This window comes from Nyctereutes procyonoides, unplaced genomic scaffold (genome assembly GCF_905146905.1).
Source record: "Nyctereutes procyonoides isolate TBG_1078 unplaced genomic scaffold, NYPRO_anot_genome, whole genome shotgun sequence".
Taxonomy (NCBI): domain Eukaryota; kingdom Metazoa; phylum Chordata; class Mammalia; order Carnivora; family Canidae; genus Nyctereutes; species Nyctereutes procyonoides.
In genome coordinates, this window is record NW_026575147.1 from 12,482,057 (window position 1) to 12,505,167 (window position 23,111).

Genomic DNA, 23,111 nt, shown 5'->3' on the forward strand with positions numbered 1-23,111 from the left:
TATATTGTTACAAAAGGACTAATTTCTTTCTTTTAAGGATGCATTTTATAGTACATAGAGTATTTTCCAGACATAATCTATTTGATCTTTTTTTTTTTATGATAGTCACAGAGAGAGAGAGAGAGAGAGAGAGAGAGGCAGAGACACAGGCAGAGGGAGAAGCAGGCTCCATGCACCGGGAGCCTGATGTGGGATTCGATCCCGGGTCTCCAGGATCGCGCCCTGGGCCAAAGGCAGGCACCAAACCGCTGCGCCACCCAGGGATCCCAATCTATTTGATCTTAATGACAATCTTGGAAGTACTTTGTCCCTGCTTCCCAAAATGAGAAAACTGAGGCTCAGAGAAGTGAAGTGACCTTCCCAGAACCATTCTGCTCATAAATGGCAAAGCTGATGCTCTCTGGACCAAAATATCATGATCTTTCCACAATAATATATAGTCTTTGCTATGGCTAATTATAGCAAAGTGATAATTACTGCCAGGTAAAAAGATGTATTTATTTATTTGAGGGGGAGGGGCAGAGGGAGAGAGCAACCCAAGCTGACTCCCCGCTGAGCACAGAGGAGATGGATCTCACGACCCTGAGACCACGACCTGAGCCAAAACCAAGAGTTGGATGCCCAATCAACTGCACCACCCAGGCACCTCTGTAACAGTTTTTGTTAAAGACAGTAGTAAAGGGGATCCCTGGGTGGCTCAGCGGTTTGGCGCCTGCCTTCGGCCCAGGGCGTGATCCTGGAGTCCCAGGATCCAGTCCCGCATCAGGCTTCCGGCATGGAACTTCTCTGTCTGTGTCTCTGCCTCTCTCTCTCTCTCTGTGTCTCTCATGAATAAATAAATAAAATCTTAAAAAAAAAAAAGACAGTAGCAAAGATTGGAACTTCAGATTTGAAATAGACTGAATGGACATAGACTGGGTGATTTTTCTACTAGTATTTCCTATTAAAAATTGGGACAAGCCTCTCTGTTGGCAAAACTGAATTATTGCCCACCTTTATGGTAATCATCTCCTTTTAACTGACGACATCAGAACATATTCCACGCTGTTACTGAACCAAAACATTTTTTCATCCTTTTCCAATTTTTTGGGCGATATTTCCACCTGGATTTCCCAGTGGTATCTACTAATTGATATATCCAAACCAAACATTTCCTTCCCCAATCTCATGTCTCCTTAGTGATTTTTATCTTTATATGTTACCCTCCAATTTTCCCATTCCCTTTCTGGTTGTCTATGCAAAAGTCATTTTCCCTTTTTTTTCTTATTGATAAAACCTTCTTTGGTTTGGACACTAAGGTACTCAGCAAAAGTGTATTTGCTAAACTTCCATGCAACTAGAGGTGGCCACATAGCACAGTCTGGCCAATGGGATATAAACAGAATTGCTGCGTGGTATGTCTAAAAACGCTCTTTTAAAAGAGGTCAGCTTAGCTGGCATATGTTCTGCCTTTTGTCCTTTTGCTTCTTCTTCCTGTCTGAAATTTTAAAAATTGGTATGGGTGCAAATCAATCATTGTTGTAGCACAAATGACAAACAGGACAAAGGCCAGATGTAAAGAATGCCTGAGCATAAAGAAAGAGCCAGAGTCCCTGATGACACCCAGAAGTCACCATATTAGCTCCGGACAACACACCTGCAGACTTCCTAATACAGTTAATCCTCAGACAGTGCTGGAGTCAGGGGTACTGATAGCCTTCTTTGCACCCCCTTGCGTGGTCGAAAATCCACATGAACTTTTGACTTCCCCAAAACTTTACTAATTGCCTACTGCTGACCAGAAGCTTTACCGATGACATAAAGAGTTGATAACACATATTTTGTGTGTTATATGTAATATAATACATACATATATAATTATATATACATATATACAATTATATGTGCTATAATTACATTATATTGCATATATATGTTATATGTAATATTTACTCTATATAATATAAAGAGTAAGCTCAAGAAGAGAAAAATCATAAAGAAAAGGAAATCCATCTACAGTACAGTATCTATAAAAAAATCTGTGTATAAGTGGATGTGGGCAGTTCAAATTCATGTTGCTCAAGAGTCAACTGTATATAAGAAAAATAAATTTGTTTTTGGCACTGATTAGTCAGGTTTTTGGCTACTGGCAGCTAATGTAATTCTGAGAAGTCATTAGTCACCTCAAATACAGATGACTGCAATAGATTCTTAATTATTTTCCAAACCATATTGTAATACTACCGGATTATATCTTTATAAAACACTACTTTGATCCTTATATTCACCATTTAAAAACATTCATTGAGGTGGCTCTGTTGGTTGAGCTTCTGACTTTTGGTTTCGGCTCAGGTCGTGATCTCAGAGTAATGGGATCAAGCCCCATGTTGGGCCCCATGCTCAGTGCCAAGTCTGCTTGAGATTTTCTCTCACTCAAATAAATAAATAAATAATTCTTTTTAAAAAAGCCCATTCGGGATCCCTGGGTGGCGCAGAGGTTTGGCGCCTGCCTTTGGCCCAGGGCAAGATCCTGGAGACCCGGGATCGAATCCCACGTTGGGCTCCCGGTGCATGGAGCCTGCTTCTCCCTCTGCCTATGTCTCTGCCTCTCTCTCTCTCTCTCTCTCTGTGTGTGACTATCATAAATTAAAAAAAAATTTTTAAAAAGCCCATTCATTGACTCTTCATTTATTGGATCAATAAGTATTTCTTGGATACTCAAGGACACTCAAGTTTAGTGGGTAAGGTCAGAGAGACCTCGGTTCTAGACATATCTCAATTCTTACTAGTTGTGTGGCCTCAATTTTTGAAAACCTAACCAGATATTGTCCTGGGCAATGGCATATGTATAGTGAACAAGAAAGACAAGGCCTCTTTCTATATTCTAATGGGAAATGTAATTTCAGGTAGTAATGGGTGCTATGAAGAGAACAAAATGACATGATTTCTAATGATGGGAGATGGTTTTCAAGCAATTCTGTAACTGAGAACAGAGGACAGAAGTAGATCTCTTCTCAGAACTGTTTAGATTTCGGTAGATATTTAGATACCTCATACAAGTCTCTAGTGGGTCACCAAGACCTCTTTCCACATAAATATTATAATGCACTTACAGAAAATTGCCCACTCCCCCCTCAAAAAGATAATTTAAGAACTTCTTGAGTAAATTTCCATGACTGTGGAATGCTATAGAGAAAACAAATTTTCTCAAATTTATGGGATTGCCCGAGTTACTTCATGCTCTTATCCTATCAGCATTCCCTATCACCCAACTTCAAAGGCTTATATACCAATCTGTTGCAGGGCCCAGACCCTTTTTAAAAAATGCACTATTTTCAAGAATTCATGACTCATTTGTGGAATTGCAATAGGTTCAGTATGGTTGTGATGGAAGGATAGAGTTTGAGAAGATTCCTGCCAAGATACAGGGAGAAAACTGAGGCAAAATCGTACCATGTTTTTTTTTTTCTTAAAGATTTAATTTATGTATTTGAGAGAGAGAGAGAGAGCACAAGCAGAGGGAGGGGTAGAGGGAGAAGCAGACTCCTTGCTGAGCAGGGAGCCTGATATGGGACTCAATCCCAGGACCCTGAGATCATGACCTGAGCTGAAGGCAGATGCTTAACCAACTGAGCCACGGAGGTGCCCCATGCTAAGGATTTTGAATGTAATCATTATAGCCCTGGGGAACCACTGAAAAGTTTTCAGGAACAATATGAAGTAATAACAGGGGCATCTGGGTGGCTCAGTTAAGTGTCTGACTCTTGATCTCAGCTCAGGGTTGTGAGTTTGAGCCTCATGTTGGACTCCACGCTGGATGTGAGCTTACTAAAAAAAAAAAAAAAAATGAATAAAAAATGAGTTAAAATATATTTTGACCATATAACTTTCCCCAATTAACCTATGTTTATTATCTCATTTAATCTTCACAACGTTTCTATGTGGTAGCTATTATTATTAATCTTCATTTTTTCTTCTTTTTTAAATAAAGATTTTATCTATCCATTCATGAGAGACACAGAGAGAGAGGGGCAGAAACACAGGCAGAGGGAGAAGCAGGCTCCCTGCAGGGAGCCCAACGCAGGACTTGATCCCAAGACCCCGGGATCACAACCTGAGCCAAAGGCAGACACTCAATCACTGAGCCACCCAGGCATCCCTAATCTTCATTTTTCAAATGAAGTTAACTGAGGCTTAGAAATATTAAGTGATTGTCCATAGTTATGCAATCAAGAGAGGCAGAGTCAGGGTTTGAACTTAGATTCATTCTAAGCCAAAGCCTTCGTGTGTTGCTTCTGTATTGTATTGTCTCTTGTATGACCTATTTGCATTGCAGGAAATTGCATTTCAGGAGATCCCTTTGGTGACAGTATGGTTAGGAAGGGAGAAAAGCTGGAGGAAGGAAAACCATTAAAAGGTCATTTTTGGAAATCTTGGTTGAAGATGAGAAAGGCTTAAACTGAGACAATCACTGTAGAACTGCAGTCGAAGTGACAGATGTGACCTATTTTGAGGACAAGACCATCAAACCACAAATTGGATATGGATGGTGATGGAAGAGGAGCTGTCGAGAGTAAGTCTCAAGTTTTCTTGTGATTGTAGGAAGATAATACAACAGGATGGTTAGGATTAAGGCCAAAGCCAATAATATCTGGCTTAACTCATCAAAGTGGAAATGTCCAGTCAGCAGTTGGGTATTTGGCTTTGGAGCTCAGGAGGGAATCCTGAACTGGAGATAGAAGTGAGACATACAAGAAATTTATTGGGGTAATGCCTATGAAAGATAAAAGAGGAGGGAGCAGTAGTCAGCAGGGAAAGTCTTCAGACCATAGTGTGATGCGATCTGACAGGTATAAGAGGAGAGAGGGAAAGGAGGAGGATAAATAGAAAGAGCCTCAAATTGTAGTCTGGGAAAGTTTTGGCCAGGCCCATGGGGAGTTCCTCACAAGGAGGAACTTCAAGGAGTCCTGTAGGGAGCAGAATTGGCCCAACTCTCGTACCCTACTATGTTCAGTCACTGTCAGATAGGGAGGATGGGTACTGACCATGGCTTCAGGGTTGTAGACAAAAAGGCATGGCAGCTGGAAACTGTGATCTATACAGAGCCCTTCTGCTTTAGCAGGTCTCCCTTCCTGCTGTGGAACCCGCTGGGAGCTAGCTCCCACCCCTTTCCAGCCTGCCTTTCACCCCACCCTTCTCCATGTCCCCCATTACTCATCGGCTCAGAGATGCCAAAGTTGCCAATGAGGCTGGAGGGGGGGGGGCCCTAAGTGTGCTCTCAGGATCAATTAACTGCACCTTCTGTTCCATCGCCTCAGTGGGAGCAGTTCTGAGTTCATTACAAGTTCTGGTTTGGGAACACAACCCTTTTGCCAGCAGCATCTATGGACTGTTTTTGTCACCCTGTTAGAGGTATGTAAGAGTTACTTAATATCTAAGTAATCAGTTTTCGTTTGGAGTATAACAAAACCTGTGGAATTCTACTGGATTCAGCCTCATTTTCCTGTCCGTAACAATTTCCCATACATGCCTAAAAATAAAGAAGTCAAATTTATAAGACTCATCCTTTTCCATGAGACAAACTTTGTTTTCTGTCTCTTGAATGGAACTAAATTTAGCAATTTGCTTTTAACATAACAATCTAAACCTAACAGTGTAGAGTGTTCTGTTGGAAGTGAGAGGGAGGCATCCTTTGGGGTTCCTGCGATGGGAATTGCACTGAGGACTGTTCCAAGCTTTTGCTTTTTTGTTTTTTTCCTTAAACATGTATTAACTAATCTAATTTTCATAATAGTCTTTTTTTTTGAGAGAGAGAGAGCGAGTGCATGTGCACGTGTGCCTGGAGGAGGGTGGGCACAGAGAATCTTAAGCAGGCTTCATGCCCAGCATGGAGCCCCCTGTGGGGCTTGATTTCACAACCCTGTGATCATGACCTGAGCTGAAATCAAGAGTCAGACACTTAACCAACTGAGCCACCCAGGTGCCCCTTTACGATTGTCTTTTGAGGAACTATTACCTCTGTTTTACAGTGGAAGAAATTTATTTTTTTATTTTTATTTTTATTTTTTAAGAAATTTAGATATAGAGAGGTTGACTTGCCCAAAAGCTTACAGTTACTGGTAAGCAGTAGTTCAGGTATTCTGGCTCGAGTGGGGGCTCTGAACCAGGTGTTATATCCTGCCTCACTATTGCTTAGTTGTGCAATGACCATGACTGTGCCTAGAGGGTACTGTGTTCTGGACTGGACATGAGGATGTGACCTAGTGATTCCCCACTGAGAGATGTTTGTAGAAGTAGATTGGTGAAGTCAAGTGGTGTTTGAACTTTTTCTTATGAAATATTCAAACTAAATCTTGAATGAAAACCCAACATGAAAAACGGATGAAAGTGGACTGCTTTGGTTGAATTAGGGGGACAAAGGAGGAAGAGCATTCACTCAGGCTCCATTCACTCAGGCTTCCTCAGAAGTCTTCTTTATGAGACTTCAAGGGCTTTGAGAAGCATGGTTTCAACATTAAGTGAACCAAAAAGAGCACAGGACCTGAAATCAGGAGACCTGGGCTCAAATCTAAATAAATCCATCCATTTTTAGGAGATTTGGTTTTCCCAGCAGTGAAATGGAGACCATTCCTGTATCACCTTGCTGTTGAGGAGTACGTGAGATGAGGTTCATAAGAGCACTTTGAAGTCGTGTAGCTATATAGTTTGTTTCTACAGAACCCTGATTTGAAACGGAGAGGCCCAAATGGCAATGAGGCATGAAATAGTTTCTGTGTGTCTTGGGCAGCCTTCAGCATTCTGAGAAGGACTGGGAAGGAGTCAGGAAAACTGGGTAGAGTCTTTGAAATGACCACCAAATTCCAACTAAGAAGTTTTGTTTTAGTGATCTCTCAATAGAACATAACAGATGAATAAGGAACCAATGTCTATCTGGTTTGCTACTGTGCGTCCAAGCACATAATAGGTATTCAATAAAAACTTGCTAAAGGAATTAGGAAGGAAAGTTATAGGGAAAATTTAGTGAGCCACTGAACCAAATATATTTTGCTAGGGCATGTGGCTCTGCCGTACAGTGGGGATCCAAATGTGGTTCTCTGAGAGGAAGTGTCACACCAGGTACAGTGGGGGTGGCACAGGCACAGGTGTTGGTAACTTTAGTTCATATACTAGAGTTTCATTTTGGACTTTATTAAATGTCAAACTCCTCAAATTCACAGGCAAAACAAGTATACATTTATGAGAGTTCTTGATCTAACTTTGAAGGTGTCTTTAAATTTCATTCCATTGATTAAAAAATCAGGGCTGTCAGGTCTCAGCTATAAATGTACTAACAACTTGTACTAAGATGTTTTAAAATGATGTGCAAGTTTTCTTTGGGACTTAGATGTAACTCACACATCTGTAGCGTCTAGAGAAAGGGTCAATAGTGCCAAATTGTATCCCTTTCACAGCAGCCATTCTAGAGTTCTTTTCCTAAGTTGGATAGTATATCAGGCTCCTGTGCTTAAAGGCTCCAGGAGGCAAGTGCTAGGCCCCAACCTAGTCCTCCCTTGGTAGGCAGTCAGGCTGGTAGCCACCTCTATCTTTAGAAACATTTGAGAAACATTTAATATCACTTTAACTCCCAACAGGGGGTGAGTGCTACTTCTTGTTCTCTTTCTACACTCCCACAAATTGGTGGTACACTGTATTTATACTGGAGTATTTATACTACTTTAAGAAGGGACTAAGTTCATTCTTTTAAGGTGAAAAATTACATGTGGTGGGTTAATAAACTGTTTTGGCACAAGTGTGAAGTAAATCACGAATACAGAATCTCTAGGTAAGAATGATCCATTTGGGAGATTTACTTCCAGTTCATGAATCTGAACCTTTTTAGTGCTCCTTTTGGCACTGCAAAAGGGATTTGTTTCCTGTACTTCCTATGTTCCTAGAGTTCCAGTTTGCTCTTACCACATTTCAGTGCTCAGTTATTTTTAAAGCAATACAAGGCATATTTACCCACTTGGATACTATGGACACCGATCTTGTGCTCTTAAGTCATGAAGTTAGACACTCCGAAATGTCTCTTTAGCAGTTTTGCAAAATGCTCAGTCACTAGCATGGCCTCTTGGCCCTTTTATCCATACTTATGGATATCAAATAGCTCATCTAACTATGTTAGCCTTTTAATGACCTTGGGTTTTGCTTTTCTAAGAACAGAAATCTTAACAACACAGAAGATGCATGGAAGGTCTCCACATATTACAAATAAACAAGCTTCCTAAGCTACCTTTTCATCATGTCTCTTTGTAGCTTCATATCGACAAACAGAATAGCAGCCATCAGCAGAAGCCAGAAAACATCCTTTTCTTTCTTCTTTCTCTACTAAAGGATCAAATATTAGCAGAAAATAAATGATAGTAGGCACAGGTGATTGATTTAAGGGGGAAATATTTTAGATATACAAAGCCCATATTCTGTGTTTCACTTACATTTTATAATCTAAAATGTTTGTAGTTCCTACTAGTCCTATCTAGAAACAGTATTTTGTCATTTACATTTATTTTTGCGCTTAATTCAGTCAAATATTAATGATATCCTCCTTCCTTGTCCTCTTTTAAAGAAAAAGTGAAAGTAAAAATGTTTTTGGTAGAATAAACCAAAATCCTCATAATCACAGTAGTCCAGTATTAGGTGGAAAATACTAGGTATGAAGTTTTTTGTTTTTTTTAAGTAATTACATCTCCTTAATTAGGGCTGGGAATCGGAGATATACTAATTCAACTTTACTATTCCGCAAATGAGGAAATTATGGGCCAGAGTAGTAAAATTATAGTTGGAACCCACGTTCTTTGACTCCTATACCAACATTCTTCTGATACTAAGATTGGCAGATTGTACAGTAATGCAAAAATAGAACAAAAGATTTCCAAAGATAGTTTCAAGCACCTCATATTAGTACATATAGCTATGGATCATGGCTACGAATCACCCCCAAGGTAATAGTTTAAAAGCAGGCTTTGATATATTTTACAAATGTGGGTCTTCCAAACATTGTCCAAATGTCACATCCCAAAGTCTAAAACTGATATTAGCTTTCAATACAGGCACTTCAGTCGAAAAAAGAATTATGACTAAGCAAAGAACTTCCAGTTTTTATTTTTAAACATTTAACAAGAAAAACATTCAATCAATTTTTAAAAATTAGGATGGATTAATTTACAATAAAATAGTCAACTTAAAATATCAGCCCCTTTTATTTAGGGCCAAGGAGGCCAATAGTTTCTGTTTAAACAGCAGAATTGCACAATTGGTATTTTTACCTATATTCGATGGCACAGAAATGTAAAAGTCAAACAATTTCCATTAACATCCTCTCTTCCCTCCAGAGTAGAATTCATATAATTGCTTCTTAGGTCAGTACTCAGGCCTTTAAAAATCACCAGTTATATTTTGAAACATATCTACAACTACTCATAATGAGAACACCTTTAAAACAATCCTTACAGGAAACACCTTAAAAAATAATTTTGTGGCACATTAGACTGCTTAAAGAAACAGCAAAGATGAAAAATAATGTACAAGAATTATAGTCCCTTGCTTATAGAAACCACCTAAATAACATATTTTCCCTAATTAATTATCCTTGCTTCTCATAATTTATTAGCAGAGATGAATTACAAGAAGCAGGATGCACCATTTTTTGGTTCTTGGTTGTAGCTGCCAGCTTGAGAGTTTATGACTGTAAATGTAAAGCAAAATATGACTATGCTCACAAATTCTGGAATGGGAAAAAAACCAAAATATCTCTTTAAAGTGTTTCTCTATCCTTGCTTTCAAGTCAAGACAAAAAATTCACAGCAGTTTAAAGGATGATGAAAGACTAAACATGGGCCCACTAAAATACATACCGGAAATAATTTTATCTATTACACCAAAGTGAAAACTGTAATAAGTATGATATTATATTAGCAAGTAACATTCTAGAGTATGCTGCTGGAGCAAATACAGCACAACAGTTTCATTTACAGATTAGGCATGGTAGCCTTTAGACAGAGCATCTTATTTTCACACTCTTGAAGGTGCAACCTTTAAAACACAAACACACACAAAGCAGTATGTAATTCATAACAGCTGGCCAGGCACTTAACTTGGGGAAAGAGACTCTTCAGATTTTGAGGTAAACTGCAGTTGTTTTCAGCAATTACAAACATATTCTAAAAACAACACTTTATTTCACACCAACTGAAGTCATTCAGCATTTAACTGTAAGTCTGTCACTCTATTGTGCCAAAATTCACACCTACACCTAACTTCTTAAGAAGCTATTAAAAGAACATTTTGAAGTCTGAATCTTGGCCCCATTTATATACTTCTGTGCTTAGAACATACTTGAAAAAAAACGTAAAGTACATCCTTATTAGGGCTAAAATGAGTATCTTTTCCCCTAAATTTGATATTTAAAAAAAGAATCCTACTGTCAGTCACACAGAGCAGAGGAGGTGGTGGAAGACAATGACAAGGACAGAGGTGATAAGGCTCAATCTAGGTTCCACGAGAAGTGGAAACAGAGCAGCCGAGTTTCTGTCTACAGGTGTTGACTATATGTGAAAGCTCTCAAAATTACTGAGGAACACAACTCTCTGGATTTATTCCACTCTGGGCACAGTTGATGTTTCTTCCCCTCTGCAGAATTCATTTCAAGGCAATGTGGAGTTTACTTATAGGAAAATTCATTTTAGAAGATGGAGGACCTCACTAAATATTTACACATCAGAAGACCAGAACAGAAAGTAGCCATTTTGGAACTAGTCTTTTTCACCAAAAGTTTTCCAAGTCTATTTTTCATTAGAATTACCATGAAATTATCTGCAAACAGAAAAGCTCTACCTCCAAATCCTCATAACTAGCAATTAATTCTATTTTCCATTGCCTTCTCAAACAGCAATTTCAATAGAAAGGCTATCCTTGTTTTGAACAAACTCATCAGCTTATTATATCTGGTATGCACAGATTAATTCATCAACATCCTGTTTTGAACCCTTCAAAGAATATTATGAATAGAGATAATTTAAAAATTTTTGATCTGAGGCATCATTTTCAAAATAACGAAAAAAGAATTGGTTTAATTCAGAGTTTCCACATGGCTGAAAAAAGTCTAAAAACTTTATATATAAAAACCTCTAGGTTGACCCTCCTCAAGATGGCAAGTTTTCCAGTCATGCATGGTAAAGGATTTGTGCTAACTGACCTCTTCCTTCCTTACAGGACTAACATTATGCATCTGGCAAAACTACTAGCTGGAGTTATTGGTGCAATAAGCAAACATGGGAGGATTTCTCTCTCTGTGATGCTAATTGGCTTGCTCAAGTTTTGAAACTGTGACCCTGGGCTCTTAGCACCATGCTTTACTCAACTGAAACACCAAGCCGCCACTGTGGTGGGGTGAGGGACAGGGTGGGGTGAGAAAGGGAATGAGGGCAATTATATACATAATTAAAATACCATGATATTCTGTGAAAATTTGTTTTAATACATCTGAGGCTTGAAAATCATTAATCATAGCTATTAAATAAAACTGCATTAAAGTGTTACAATTTTGAACACCTGCAGCAAATGCAGAGCTTTCATATATGACCTAAATTTAAATATGAATGGAAGTTCATTATCAGTAAGCTAGAAGAAACAAATTGCATACATTTTTGTAAGTGGTAACCTACCCCCTGCCCTCCCCCAAAGTAGAGATTAAGTAAAAATTAAGTGAAATTATTCATAATTGTTTCCAGTTTCACCTTTCTCTTGGAAGAGACCCAAATCAGGTCTCTGGAAATCCAACTTCATACACATAAGAAATGGCATCTGCTATCACATCGGTATGTCTTTCCCTTAAAGGTAGACAGGTTATAGGTGTGTCTCAGACATTCATTTCCATGTATTATGGTTTTTGAGACATCTATTCCACTGAAGTATTATAAAGCAAGTCTACAAACCACTTCTAAGAAAAAGGCACTTTGCTGCAAGAGTTAGATTTAATTATGTGAAAGTCAAGAACACTAGGATAGACTCAAAAGTCAGAATTCACTCGTGTATTTATGAATGCAGAGCAGATGCCAATTTATAGAAAATAGCTAATATTACAAACAAACCAAATGTCAACTTAACTATATTCTCAGCAAAACAGTAACTTATGACATTTCTCCAAAAACCAACATAGTTCCAAGTTCAACAGTAAAAAGGGGGGAAAAAAAGGTCACCAGCAGTTGCTACTTTTGAGCTCAAGACCTTGTTTCCTACAGAATTTCATGTCTACAGTTTTGTTCTCTGTTTCAGAGCATGAATTATTTTTCAGATGAAAAACCTGGGATGGCAGAGGTTTGTTTATGTGTGTTGGGGGAGAACTCAGGGTGGAAAAACAGCGGGAAGGAACAAGAGGTTCATTTCTCTGGTCAGACAACCAAGTGAGGAGGTAGTTGTTCGGAGAACTTCTCAAATAGAGAACATTGTACTGATCTACTGAGAGTTGGGGAAGTAGCAGGAGCTTCTTTGTGAGACTGAAGATAGCAACAGGAATACTTCTCCTCCAGGGAAGTCAGGACCAGGGTGTCAGTGCAGCTAAAATGAAGACAGGATTTGTGTAAGTAGCATAGAGAATATAAGAAAAACAAGACTAAGAAATCAACAGGAATGATAATATATTCATTTCCAAACCTGTCCTACCTTGACAGTGGCTCTTTTCTGATGCTAGAACTTTAAAAGTGTCTATAAGAAAAGAACACATACCACATCATTATAATCGGGATTTGATGTAGTGATTCTTCCAACTCCTAATCTGTGCCAAGAATGTGGTAAGGTAGCATACGTTTCATAACACTGTCTAGTGTCCAATATTATTTAATAATGTCTAAGGAACACTTCAATGCCTTAAAAAGTTTAGACTTCAGTACTCTCAGAAAGCATGCCATAAGGAAAATATTTTACAACTGTAAATGAGCAGACACTCTTGGTTAAATAGCAACATAGAAAATGTAACAGCAAATCCTCCAAATCGCCCGATGCTAAATCATAAAATTCATAATTGTGTCAGGAGACCACATGCTCACCTTGTTACATCACCACACATGGTAACCCCATACAACCTTGAGTCCCATCATCACTGCTGTTGAGTTTCTTCATTCGGTACTGACGTATTTCTCTTACCAGTGTGTAAAAGGCATCCTCAACACCCTATAAAATAACATAATAATGAAGGCTTAATAGACACAATCCAAGTTGTAAGCTCTTTCTTTTGTACTTCTTTATGTGGATTTAAAATTCCAATTAGCTAATGAAAATAGGGTGATTTAAGAGGACACCAAATTTAGCATTCTTATTGAATCACATTAAAAGACTAACATACGAATGGCCTATTTTGCAAAAATAACATTTAAGTACAGGGAGATGGGTAACATGGGTCATACTGAACTATCAGATCTAAATAATCGATTCAGGAGAGCAAAAGCCCTAAACACTGGCTGGTGCTGATGGAGAAATGTCTAATATTTCTAAGAGTCTTCATCTTAGTAATATTTAGTAGTATTAGCATGTCAATGAGTAAAATACCACACCAGAATATTCATCAGTTCATTTTGCATTTAAACAGAAGATTAAAAACAAGAATATTGAAAATCCGTAAGAACAAAGACTATGGATCCTATCTCTGTATTAACACTTTTTCTGCATTAAACAAAAACCCACGCCAGATGCTCAAAGCTCTGCTGTACCTGTCTGGTCTTGGCTGAGGTTTCAATGAATGGAATCCCATAACTCTTGGCCAGTTCATGGGCTTGTTTTGTGTCAACTGTCCTTGTTGGCAAATCACACTTGTTTCCTACTAGCACCATAGGTACATCATCTGAATCTTTAACTCGCTTAATCTGTTCCCTTTAAAAAAAAAAAAGGGATTATGTTATCATAACGTAAGAGTAGGTTTTTAGGAAAGCATGAGCAGGTAAAAAAAAAAAGATTCTAATGAATTTTATTTAGCCCTATTATTGTCTAGTATGGAGTTTCACTTTTTTCTCTCACTAATTATAAGGGACCATGCATACTAGGTAGACTGGTTTAGATTTGATGCAGCAGCCATAGGGAAGCCAAGTTCTGGTTCACCTTCTAGTGGAAATGGATGGCTGTTCTTTTTTTTTTTTTTAAGATTTTATTTAAGTGAGAGAGAGAGAGCACAAATGGGGAGGAGGGGCAGAGGGAGCAGCAGACCCTTGGCTGAGCAGGGAGCCTGATGTAGGGCTCAATTCCAGGTCCTGGGATCATGACTTGAGCTGAAGGCAGACGCTTAATCATCTGAGTCATCCAGGCGCCCCTATTCTATTCTTTTTTTGACACACACCCTTGTTAGGCTCCTTGATTCTCCAAAGAGCTTGGCTCTGGATTTAACTGGCAATTTGAAATCACACTCTAGATTAAGATCTGAAGTATAAAAAGTAAAGCTTACTGCCTCAAAATAACTTTTTGAGGTTTTCTTAAGAATGACCATATTTAATCAAAGACAGTCTATCCACTTCTCTAGGTAGGTGGTATCCAAACATTTTCTTCAAACAATATTATAGCTGGAAGTCCAAGATACCAAATAGAAAACACCACAGGTGTTATTAAAGGGTAACTAAAGGATCTGGAACTCCCAATTTACAGCACTCCCTTCAATGACGTATAAGACATACCATACAGCAGTTTGGAAACTTTGCTCTAGATCCTCTTGACCAATACTGTCCAATAGAACTTTTCACGATGATGGAAAGGTTCTATCTGCACTGTCCAACTATATCCACTAGTCATATGTAGCTGCTGGACACTTGAGAAGTCAGTTGCTATATGGTCAAGGAACTGATTTTTCAATTTTATTTAACTTTAATTAATTGAAATAATCACATAAGGTTGTGGCTACCATACCGCACAGTACTGTTCCAGACTCTACCCTTGGATTACAAAGTCATGTGCTGAACCTGCGTTACAATGGCTGTCTGCAGAACTGACCTTTGGTGTAATGGCAGTGGCCTATTGTAAAGCATAATTTAAGACCGCCTAAGAGGGAAAAAGACTTCTAGAAATTCAACAAATATTAGATGTTTGACAAGTGTTGGACACTTGACAAGTGTTGGGACATTTTCTTACATATTATTATTTCCAGAGAGCAAATGAAGAATAGAGCAGGTTTAGGCAGAAAAAAACCTCACTGAAGTAAGTTTTGGACTAGCTTGTTTCCGTGAGCAGACATCATCATACCATACCAACGGAGTACAAGCCAGGGCTGCAGGCTATCAGGAAAACACTTGCATAGCATTTACTATGTGCTAGGCACTTTTCTGGGTGATTAACATGTTTATTAACTTGTAATTTTTACAACTCTTGGCAGGTACTATTCTCTCCATATTATAGATAATGACACTGAGGCACATACATTTGAGAGTTTGCCCCAAAGTCCCATGGGCAACAGATGATGGGGCCAAGTTTCAACCCATTATATTACTCTGCTCAAGGAACATAGAGCTAAGAAAACGGAGCCCTGGGTTTTTGGTCCTGGCTCTGCTACTAGTAACAACTATGACTTTGAAAACCTAACAAACCACTTCCTGCAACTCGTTCAGAATCTGAACAAGGATGTTGTACTAGAATTTTTTATGGTCTGAGTGAGCTTTGAAACTTTATGGTTCTATTGAGAAAGACCATCTTTCCTCTTTATCTACTCCCATCCATTTCTTCCTATCATTTTCTCTTTTCTATGACTGACAACTATTTTTCAGACATGTTTTCCTCTCTGAAATTCCTTTGTGACCTCTTATACCACCACCTTTAGTTCTGAATTATCTCATTAGTAAGCTTAATTTAAGTATTATCACACATTCTAGCTATAGTGTATTATATAAAATAAATTCCAATATTAACTTTCAGTGATAACCCCAGATCCTCAATGTTAAACAATCTGAAACCAACTCTTCTCATGATTAAAAACGCTATATTCCCTAATGCGGTATCCTCATTTCCTGTTCCCCCACAAAGCTTCAGAATACACTTATAGATCATTCTTTCAGAAAAATGTTCCTAGTACCTGTAGAGGTTAATGTCTGCAAATGATTTGCTATTATTGATGGCAAATACACAGAGGAAGCCTTCGCCTGTCCTCATGTATTGGTCTCTCATGGCACTGTACTCTTCTTGACCAGCTGTATCCAGTATATCCAACAGACAGGTTTCACCGTCTATAACCACCTGTTTTCGGTAAGAATCCTGGGGGTGTGGAGGGTAGGAGATGGCAAGGAGAGAGGAAAATTTCATTTTTATTAGAAACCATAGGGAATGCAATGCTATTGCCAAGATTAGATAAGCTCCTAGCTAAGTTCTTTCCATCTCTATTAGGAATTTGTCCCTCAAACTCCTAATATACGATCACAAGAGAACATACTTAATGTCACCCTAGGAAAAAAATCCCCAAATCCTATATGCCTGCAGAAAGGAAAATGTGGCCATTCTGTTCCTGGAAAGAGGAAAAATGTGGTAATTCAGACAGCTCTATTAAAGTTAGACCCGGGATTAGGTTTCACAATGTATTTTACTAAGGTATGAACTGGACTTTTCTTATTTATTATACATTTAAAATTCTAAACATACCTCCACCAATTATACCTGGCCCTGGGCACAGTGTCATTTACATTTATGACTAAATATACAAATACCTTTTATTTTGAACAAGATTATACCACAAAAATCTTTTTCTAATCATGGTGGATTTTTACCTTTGGGAAATATTCCTGAATCAAATTCCTAAAGGTTTCAAATAAGGTATATAATTATAATTCTTAAGAAAAACATGTACAGATCATACATATTTATGTTTCAAGGGTGTTTTGTTTTTTTTTTCTTAAAGATTTTATTTATTCATGAGAGAGAGAGAGAGAGGGAGGGAGGGGCAGAGACACAGGCACAGGGAGAAGCAGGTTCCATGCAGGGACCCCAATGTGGGACTCTATCCTGGGTCTCCAGGATCGCGCCCCGGGCCAAGACAGATGCCAAACTGTTGAGCCACCCAGGGATCCCATGTTTCAAAAGTTTTCAATTTGGCCCTAAGACAAAATTTTTACTTGTATTTTAATAGTTATGTTTTGGGAATTCAATTCAAAGAAAACCTATCACACTTGGTAAAGATCTGGCTCCAGAAACAGAATGGGACTTGGTTTCCCAGTTTACTGATTGGTGTCTGTAACTCAACTTCACTGTTGGACTGTAATACACTTTCAAATTAACATAGAACTCACATTGCCAAAACTGGAAGCACAAAATACGATAAAGTGTATGAGTGTTCCAAGAAAACGAGCAAAATTAAAATGATATAGGTGTGTGTTAGTCAAACTAATGTACAATAACAGAAGTCAGAGAAGTGGTTATTTCCTGGCAAGGTGGGGGTTTACTGACTGGAAAGTGGCATGGGAGAACTCTCTGGGGCACTGGAAATGGTCTATATTTCTGAGTTGTGGCCTTAAAAATTTTGGTTCTTGAGCTATAGCTATGCCATTTGTGTATTTTACTGTATGTATATTACCCTTCAATAAACACAACTCAGAAGAATATTAAAAGGTCCTAACTATTAATGCTAAAGCTAAGCTTAAAATGAAATTTCTGCCAAGGACTAATGATTAATTTTTAATAATTGCCATGATAGCTAGCGTCTATTAAACAGTCAGTGGCAAGGCAGTAGAAAGACCACAGTGTGGATTAACATAAATCTCTAGTCAGACATTTCTAAGCTGAATAAATCTTTTATTTAAAGGACCTAAGATGCCATTTATTCAAGCCAATATATAACATGAACGCACACAAAAAATTATACTGATTTTTCCTCAACATTCTTGTGTGTGTGATAGGCAGGACATGTTTATGGTACTTTAAAAGATGAGGAAAATGAGGCTCAGAGTTTAAGTGATTTGCTCAATATAACAAAATGAAATAAACTACAAACAGGGACTGAAAGAAATCTAGGCAGTGACTCAAAATCTCATGTTCTTTCCACTACAGCCCAGTCTCAGCTGCTTCAACCAGCTAATTAAAATTGAAGAACACCTAGATTTTTGAATCCTTTATCCACATCCTATTACTCAGTCACTCTTACTATGTATGGCCTGTTTCTTTTCAATAGAGCTGTCATGAGTTCAACAATGAATATGCAACAGTTTACTAAACTGCCGATTTTTAAGAAAATCTTTACCAATTAATAAAAATGAGCTCTTCTCCACAAACATGGAAAGCTTCGTTATTGTACTCCTGAATGCAGCACCCCAAATAACTTCTACTTTCTCTCTTGATGATTCCTTTGGCTAAAGGATACGTGTAGGGGGGAACCAAAAGCCAGAGGTAGGGTCAGCACACTACCACCCGGCCTCACCTCTATGGTGGGATCATATTCATCTACAAAGTGGTTCTGGATTAGCTGGATTGTCAGTGCGCTTTTCCCAACACCACCTGCTCCAACCACCACCAGTTTGTACTCAGTCATTTCACACCAGCAAGAACCTGTGGGAAAGCAGCAATTAGGTTTAATGGGCGAGCCACATCTAGAGAACTTCAAAAGCTTTCTATAATCAATAGTAACTAAAACGTTGAGTTTGAAATGTATCGGCTCCATACACGTGAACTTCCACTCGGCTCTCAAGGTGATTCCGGAGCGCAAAAACCCTCGCAGGTTACTGCGGGCCTCAGAACTGTGGTTAGTCGCCTGGCTACCCCCACCCTGCTCTATTTTTCAACAGTCCGTGGGCCCCGCCCTCAGCCTAAGGTAAAGGAACCCCCCCCCCCTTCCTCCACCTCCCGCAAGTCTTCTCAGCTCCGGTGGGGAAGCCTCCAGCCCGGCCCCTCGTCTTCCACCCCCACCAGTCTTCAAAAATCTCCCCATAGGGCTTAAAACGAAGGACCCCCGCCCAAGGGCCTTTGTCTCCGGTCTGCAGACTCCGTTCGATTCCGGGCAACAAGGAGGCGCCCGTATGCTCCAAAGACGAACGCTACACACCACAGAACCTTACCTCAAGCTTCGCCGCCTCCGCTTCCGACGTATTTAGGACCACAACTACGAGAAAGGTTGGAGACCCCGGAACCGCCATGAACAGCCCCCACTAGGGAGCGGCACTTCCGGCCCCGCCCGCTACGTAATCAGTCGGCGCCCCGGGCGCCCGAGTCCCCGCCCCGGCCACGTGGGCCCCCGACCCAGGAGTCACGCGGCGGGCCGCACCCATTCCCGCCCCTCCCACACAGGACGCCTCAAAAATGAAAGCGCTAGGTGCTAGAGTCTCAAAAATCAGTAAAACTTTATTCGCTTCCATTCTTTCGCCATTAACAGAAAACTGGAGAAAGCAAAAATGTTTTGTGTTTACAAAGATAAACGGCCTCTTTACCCAGAGAAGATCAAAACCTCAAATGACAACGGGGAAGATAAAAGCGCCCTCCCCCACATCCCCTGAGCTGCCCTTGTCATCTTAGACAAAGCCTTCAGTCCACTGGCCAGGGGCCCTGGATGTGGCCAATTCAAGATGAGGGCCAAGAAATCAGACCAATCCGTTCCCGTGATATAAAGTCGAACAGAGGCTACACCAAGGGTCAAGTGCCTGTATTTCACAGGACACAGGAACCAGGCGGCTACTTATAAAAAAAACAAGATTCATTTCAGGCACAACTTTTTTATTTTTTTTTGTTTTGTTTTTAAATCAGTAAAAGAAACTGGGTCCTAGAAGCTGCAGTGATCTAAGCAGCAGCAAGTTTGTGCATTCTTTTTTGTTGTTGTTGTTTAAATACGATTAAATTACCACACTGCTGGCACACCTCATTTGCATGAAATTCTGCACCATACATACTAATTATAGTAAAGTTACCCCCCCTCCCCAATCCCAGGAAAAAAGAAACTACTCTGGAAGATAATTTTCACTGAAATCTAACCAAACTTCGTTAAGTGGACTGTGACAAGATTATAAATGATATGAAAAATAACATTTTAACATTTGGCCATCAACTTAAGGAAGGAAATGGTTTGCCTATACAAATTTTTATAATTTTTGTTAATTTTTAATATATTCTACCTTCATATGGTCCTCAGAATTAAAGCATAATGAACAGGAAAGAAAAGGAAAAGAATGCAACTGAGTGCTAAGGCAGAACATCGTGCCAGATAGTAATGAAGGTAGAGTATATGCTAAATACCAAGTGCAGAATTTCATAGGGCCAACAAGATAACAGTCTATATTTTCACTTACACAGGCGAAGTGGATTTTGCAATTACCAGTTGCGTTAAATGCACCAAATAAAGCTCCTAAAATTGATACTATAAGGCGCCACCTTAAGTTTTCCAGGCTGCAACTGTGCATAATTTTTAAAATGGTTTTCTTAAATTTATTTATTTTTTTAAACATAACACGAGGAAGGTGTTAAAACTGGTGTAATAGCTCAATAGAATAAGTATTCCAGATTTTGGGAGGGATGAAGAGGGAGATATTCAGAACCCTTCACCAGAATCCCCCCAACTTGATCATAGTGGATTAATGATGTGCTTTGTGGATGTGGTTAGTCAATGACACCAGCTTGACGGATCTTTCTTTCTGCACCAAATCCCTGTGAAGAAGTAAAACTGTAGTTAATGGCTATACAAGCATTACTTTTAATCATCGTAACCACGACGACCGTTTCTTTCCCAGATGAGGAAATCCATAGTAAGCCCTCCTGATCTATTATGTAAAATCTGAGTATCAGGAAGACCATGAAATGTGCTTTTCACTGTGAACAATTATTGTTAGGGTCTGAACCAATGTGTAGGATGTTTTAACTAGTTTTAAGCATACTGAATACTGAAAAAGAATCCTTAAGTTCCCTGCTTCATTGAATGCTGAGCTATGCCAAAATAGGACCCTGAGTAGCATAATGGTCTATCAGCTACCCCCACCTATCCCAGCACCTTGTATATGTCCCCTCATACCATTGAGTTATCTGGTCCCCTTGGCTGACGAAGAACCATTAGGCGAGGAGCACTGGCATCATCCAGGGTGATGTTCTTCAAGCGATTGACCAACCTATCAGGTCGTGGGGCTGCAACAGCCTTGGGGCCCTCGCTATAATGAAATCAAGAGGCAACAACTCTTGGTGGGAAGAAAGCAAGTACTTGCAGAGGTGTTTTCTCTACCGAAATGACTCAGTTTTAATGAGGGGACCCTTGCCTCATCAAGCCAGCTAGCTAGCAAGACAGGACAGACAAGTTTTGCTTATGTTTTTATTACTAACTCAAGGTTTATTACTATGGAGGAACTGGAAGGATCATTTGGGTGAGGGTCATTCCTGAACTGGTCCACAACTAGAAGAACCAGTTTCACAGACACTATAAAATGAGGTAGTAGATGTGAAAAACCTTAGAGAACAAAAATATGTAGAAATATTTTCAAGAGACTCCCAGCTCCTCTTAGGGTAACATTATGGATTTAAAAACTTTTAAAACAGAAAGTATTACTAAACTATATAGTTAGAATTTTAAGCAGCATATAAATGGTTTAATGGAAGAAAAAGCTACACAGAGTCCTTTAAGAACAAGGACTACATAATCTTACTATATTTAAGTTCTAATACATACAACGTACCCAATTAATGTTTCATTGGGCCACATTTAGAAGACTAAAATTTAGACAATGAAGACTAGAGGTAAAAAAAAAAAAAAAAAAAAAAAAGATACAGGAAACATCAAGAAATAACCAGAAAGTGGCAGGATAATAAAAGCAGTCATGAAAAATGAAGAAGTGTGATAAACCAGAGTTTACAGAAGTTTAGACAGTCAGTCCAGGGAGTTTACCAACCCAACTTACCAGACTCGCCAAACATTACAAGCACTGCACTTGCCAGTGCGCTGATTGAGAATCACTGAGAATTCCACTTCATCTCCAGCCTGTAGCTCAATGCCATCTTGAACTTCTTTCACATGGAAAAAGAGCTTCTTGCTATCTCCTACTTCATAATTAATGAAGCCAAACTGGGGGGAACGGGAGGGAAAAAAAAATTACAGCTAAAAACAGGGACATATTACAAGGCGGAAATGTACTCCACTCTGAATGAAGCACAATGCCTGACCCTAACTAGAAGTGGATTTATAAAACATGGTGTTAATGCCGATGATGCTCCAGTTTAGCTGCTTGTGCTAGAATGTAACAGCATATGCTTCTGAAAAACTTGCAAGGGAAGAAATCTATCTTTGAAATCACTGCAAAAGAAACTCTGAGCTAAAGTAATACACAACATCTTTGTCTTTCTATTCTGAAAAATCTCACTCCAAATTTACTTTCCCTATCATGTAATGTTATCAATAGTACTTGTAACTTTCCTGTTAGCTCATATTGCCACTGTCTTTTCAGATGGTTTTCTTCACATTTTTACAAGCTACCTCAAATCATTGAAAAGGGGTGGAGTAGAAAATAAAAACCAAGTGAATATTGACAGTTCTCCTTTGGATGAAAAAATTTTTAAGTTTTGGGTAACATCTATACTAACTCCTAAAAGAATCAAGTTCAGGTCCAGAGATACTACCACTTACCTGGTCCTTCACACACTCCACTGTGGCTCTACGCAGGGGTGTGATGTTGTAGGCCATAGTCTGTGCATTCTGGCCCAGGACACACAACTGGAACTTGACACTCTCTCCTTTCTGTAGGCAATCCCCTTTGTTGGCCATTCCAACTATGCCAAATGGATAGACCTCACCTTTCATATCCCCTGTAAGGAGAAACAGGCACAAAGTCTAATATTTCACAACAGTTCTAATGCTGATGGTCCTAAGAAATTTATAAAGCTTCAATGAAATACTATCATTAAAACAAGTGAGAACTTGTAATACTACACTTGCTAACAAACAGTTTTAAAATTTATTTTTTTAGTAATCTGTATACCCAACATGGGGCTCAAATTCATGACCCTGAGAGATTAAGAGCTGCATGCTCTTCTGACTGAACTAGTAGCCAGGGACCCCTAATAAACAGTTTTAAACCACAGTTAGGAAATTAAAAATAATAGCACTCACAATCTTATCTAAATATTTGGGCATTTTAAGCAGAACAGGTTGCTAACATGACCCACTGGATTATCTTCTTCTCCAG

General features: G+C 39.1%; 2 protein-coding genes across 4 annotated transcripts in view; both read right to left on the minus strand.

Annotated features, from left to right (window-relative positions):
- Positions 1-9,104: 9,104 nt before the first annotated feature.
- On the minus strand, positions 9,105-19,149 carry NRAS (NRAS proto-oncogene, GTPase). The gene is made up of 7 exons (XM_055312624.1): positions 19,020-19,149; positions 18,386-18,513; positions 16,058-16,236; positions 13,722-13,881; positions 13,062-13,185; positions 12,679-12,720; positions 9,105-12,573 (listed from the first exon to the last, which is right to left on the minus strand). Exons 2-5 carry the CDS (start codon positions 18,494-18,496, stop codon positions 13,066-13,068), a joined length of 570 nt encoding a protein of 189 aa, XP_055168599.1. The 5' UTR covers positions 18,497-18,513; positions 19,020-19,149; the 3' UTR covers positions 9,105-12,573; positions 12,679-12,720; positions 13,062-13,065.
- A 128-nt stretch (positions 19,150-19,277) lies between these two features.
- CSDE1 (cold shock domain containing E1) overlaps positions 19,278-23,111 on the minus strand; it is a 40,014-nt gene continuing 36,180 nt past the window's right edge. For all 3 annotated transcript variants that reach the window (XM_055312370.1, XM_055312369.1, XM_055312368.1), the window contains 4 exons: positions 22,553-22,731; positions 21,831-21,994; positions 20,957-21,089; positions 19,278-20,595 (listed from right to left, as the gene is read on the minus strand). In XM_055312370.1, the coding sequence (XP_055168345.1) occupies positions 20,548-20,595; positions 20,957-21,089; positions 21,831-21,994; positions 22,553-22,731 (524 nt within the window). In that variant the 3' untranslated portion in view covers positions 19,278-20,547. The remainder of the gene's footprint in view (positions 20,596-20,956; positions 21,090-21,830; positions 21,995-22,552; positions 22,732-23,111) is intronic.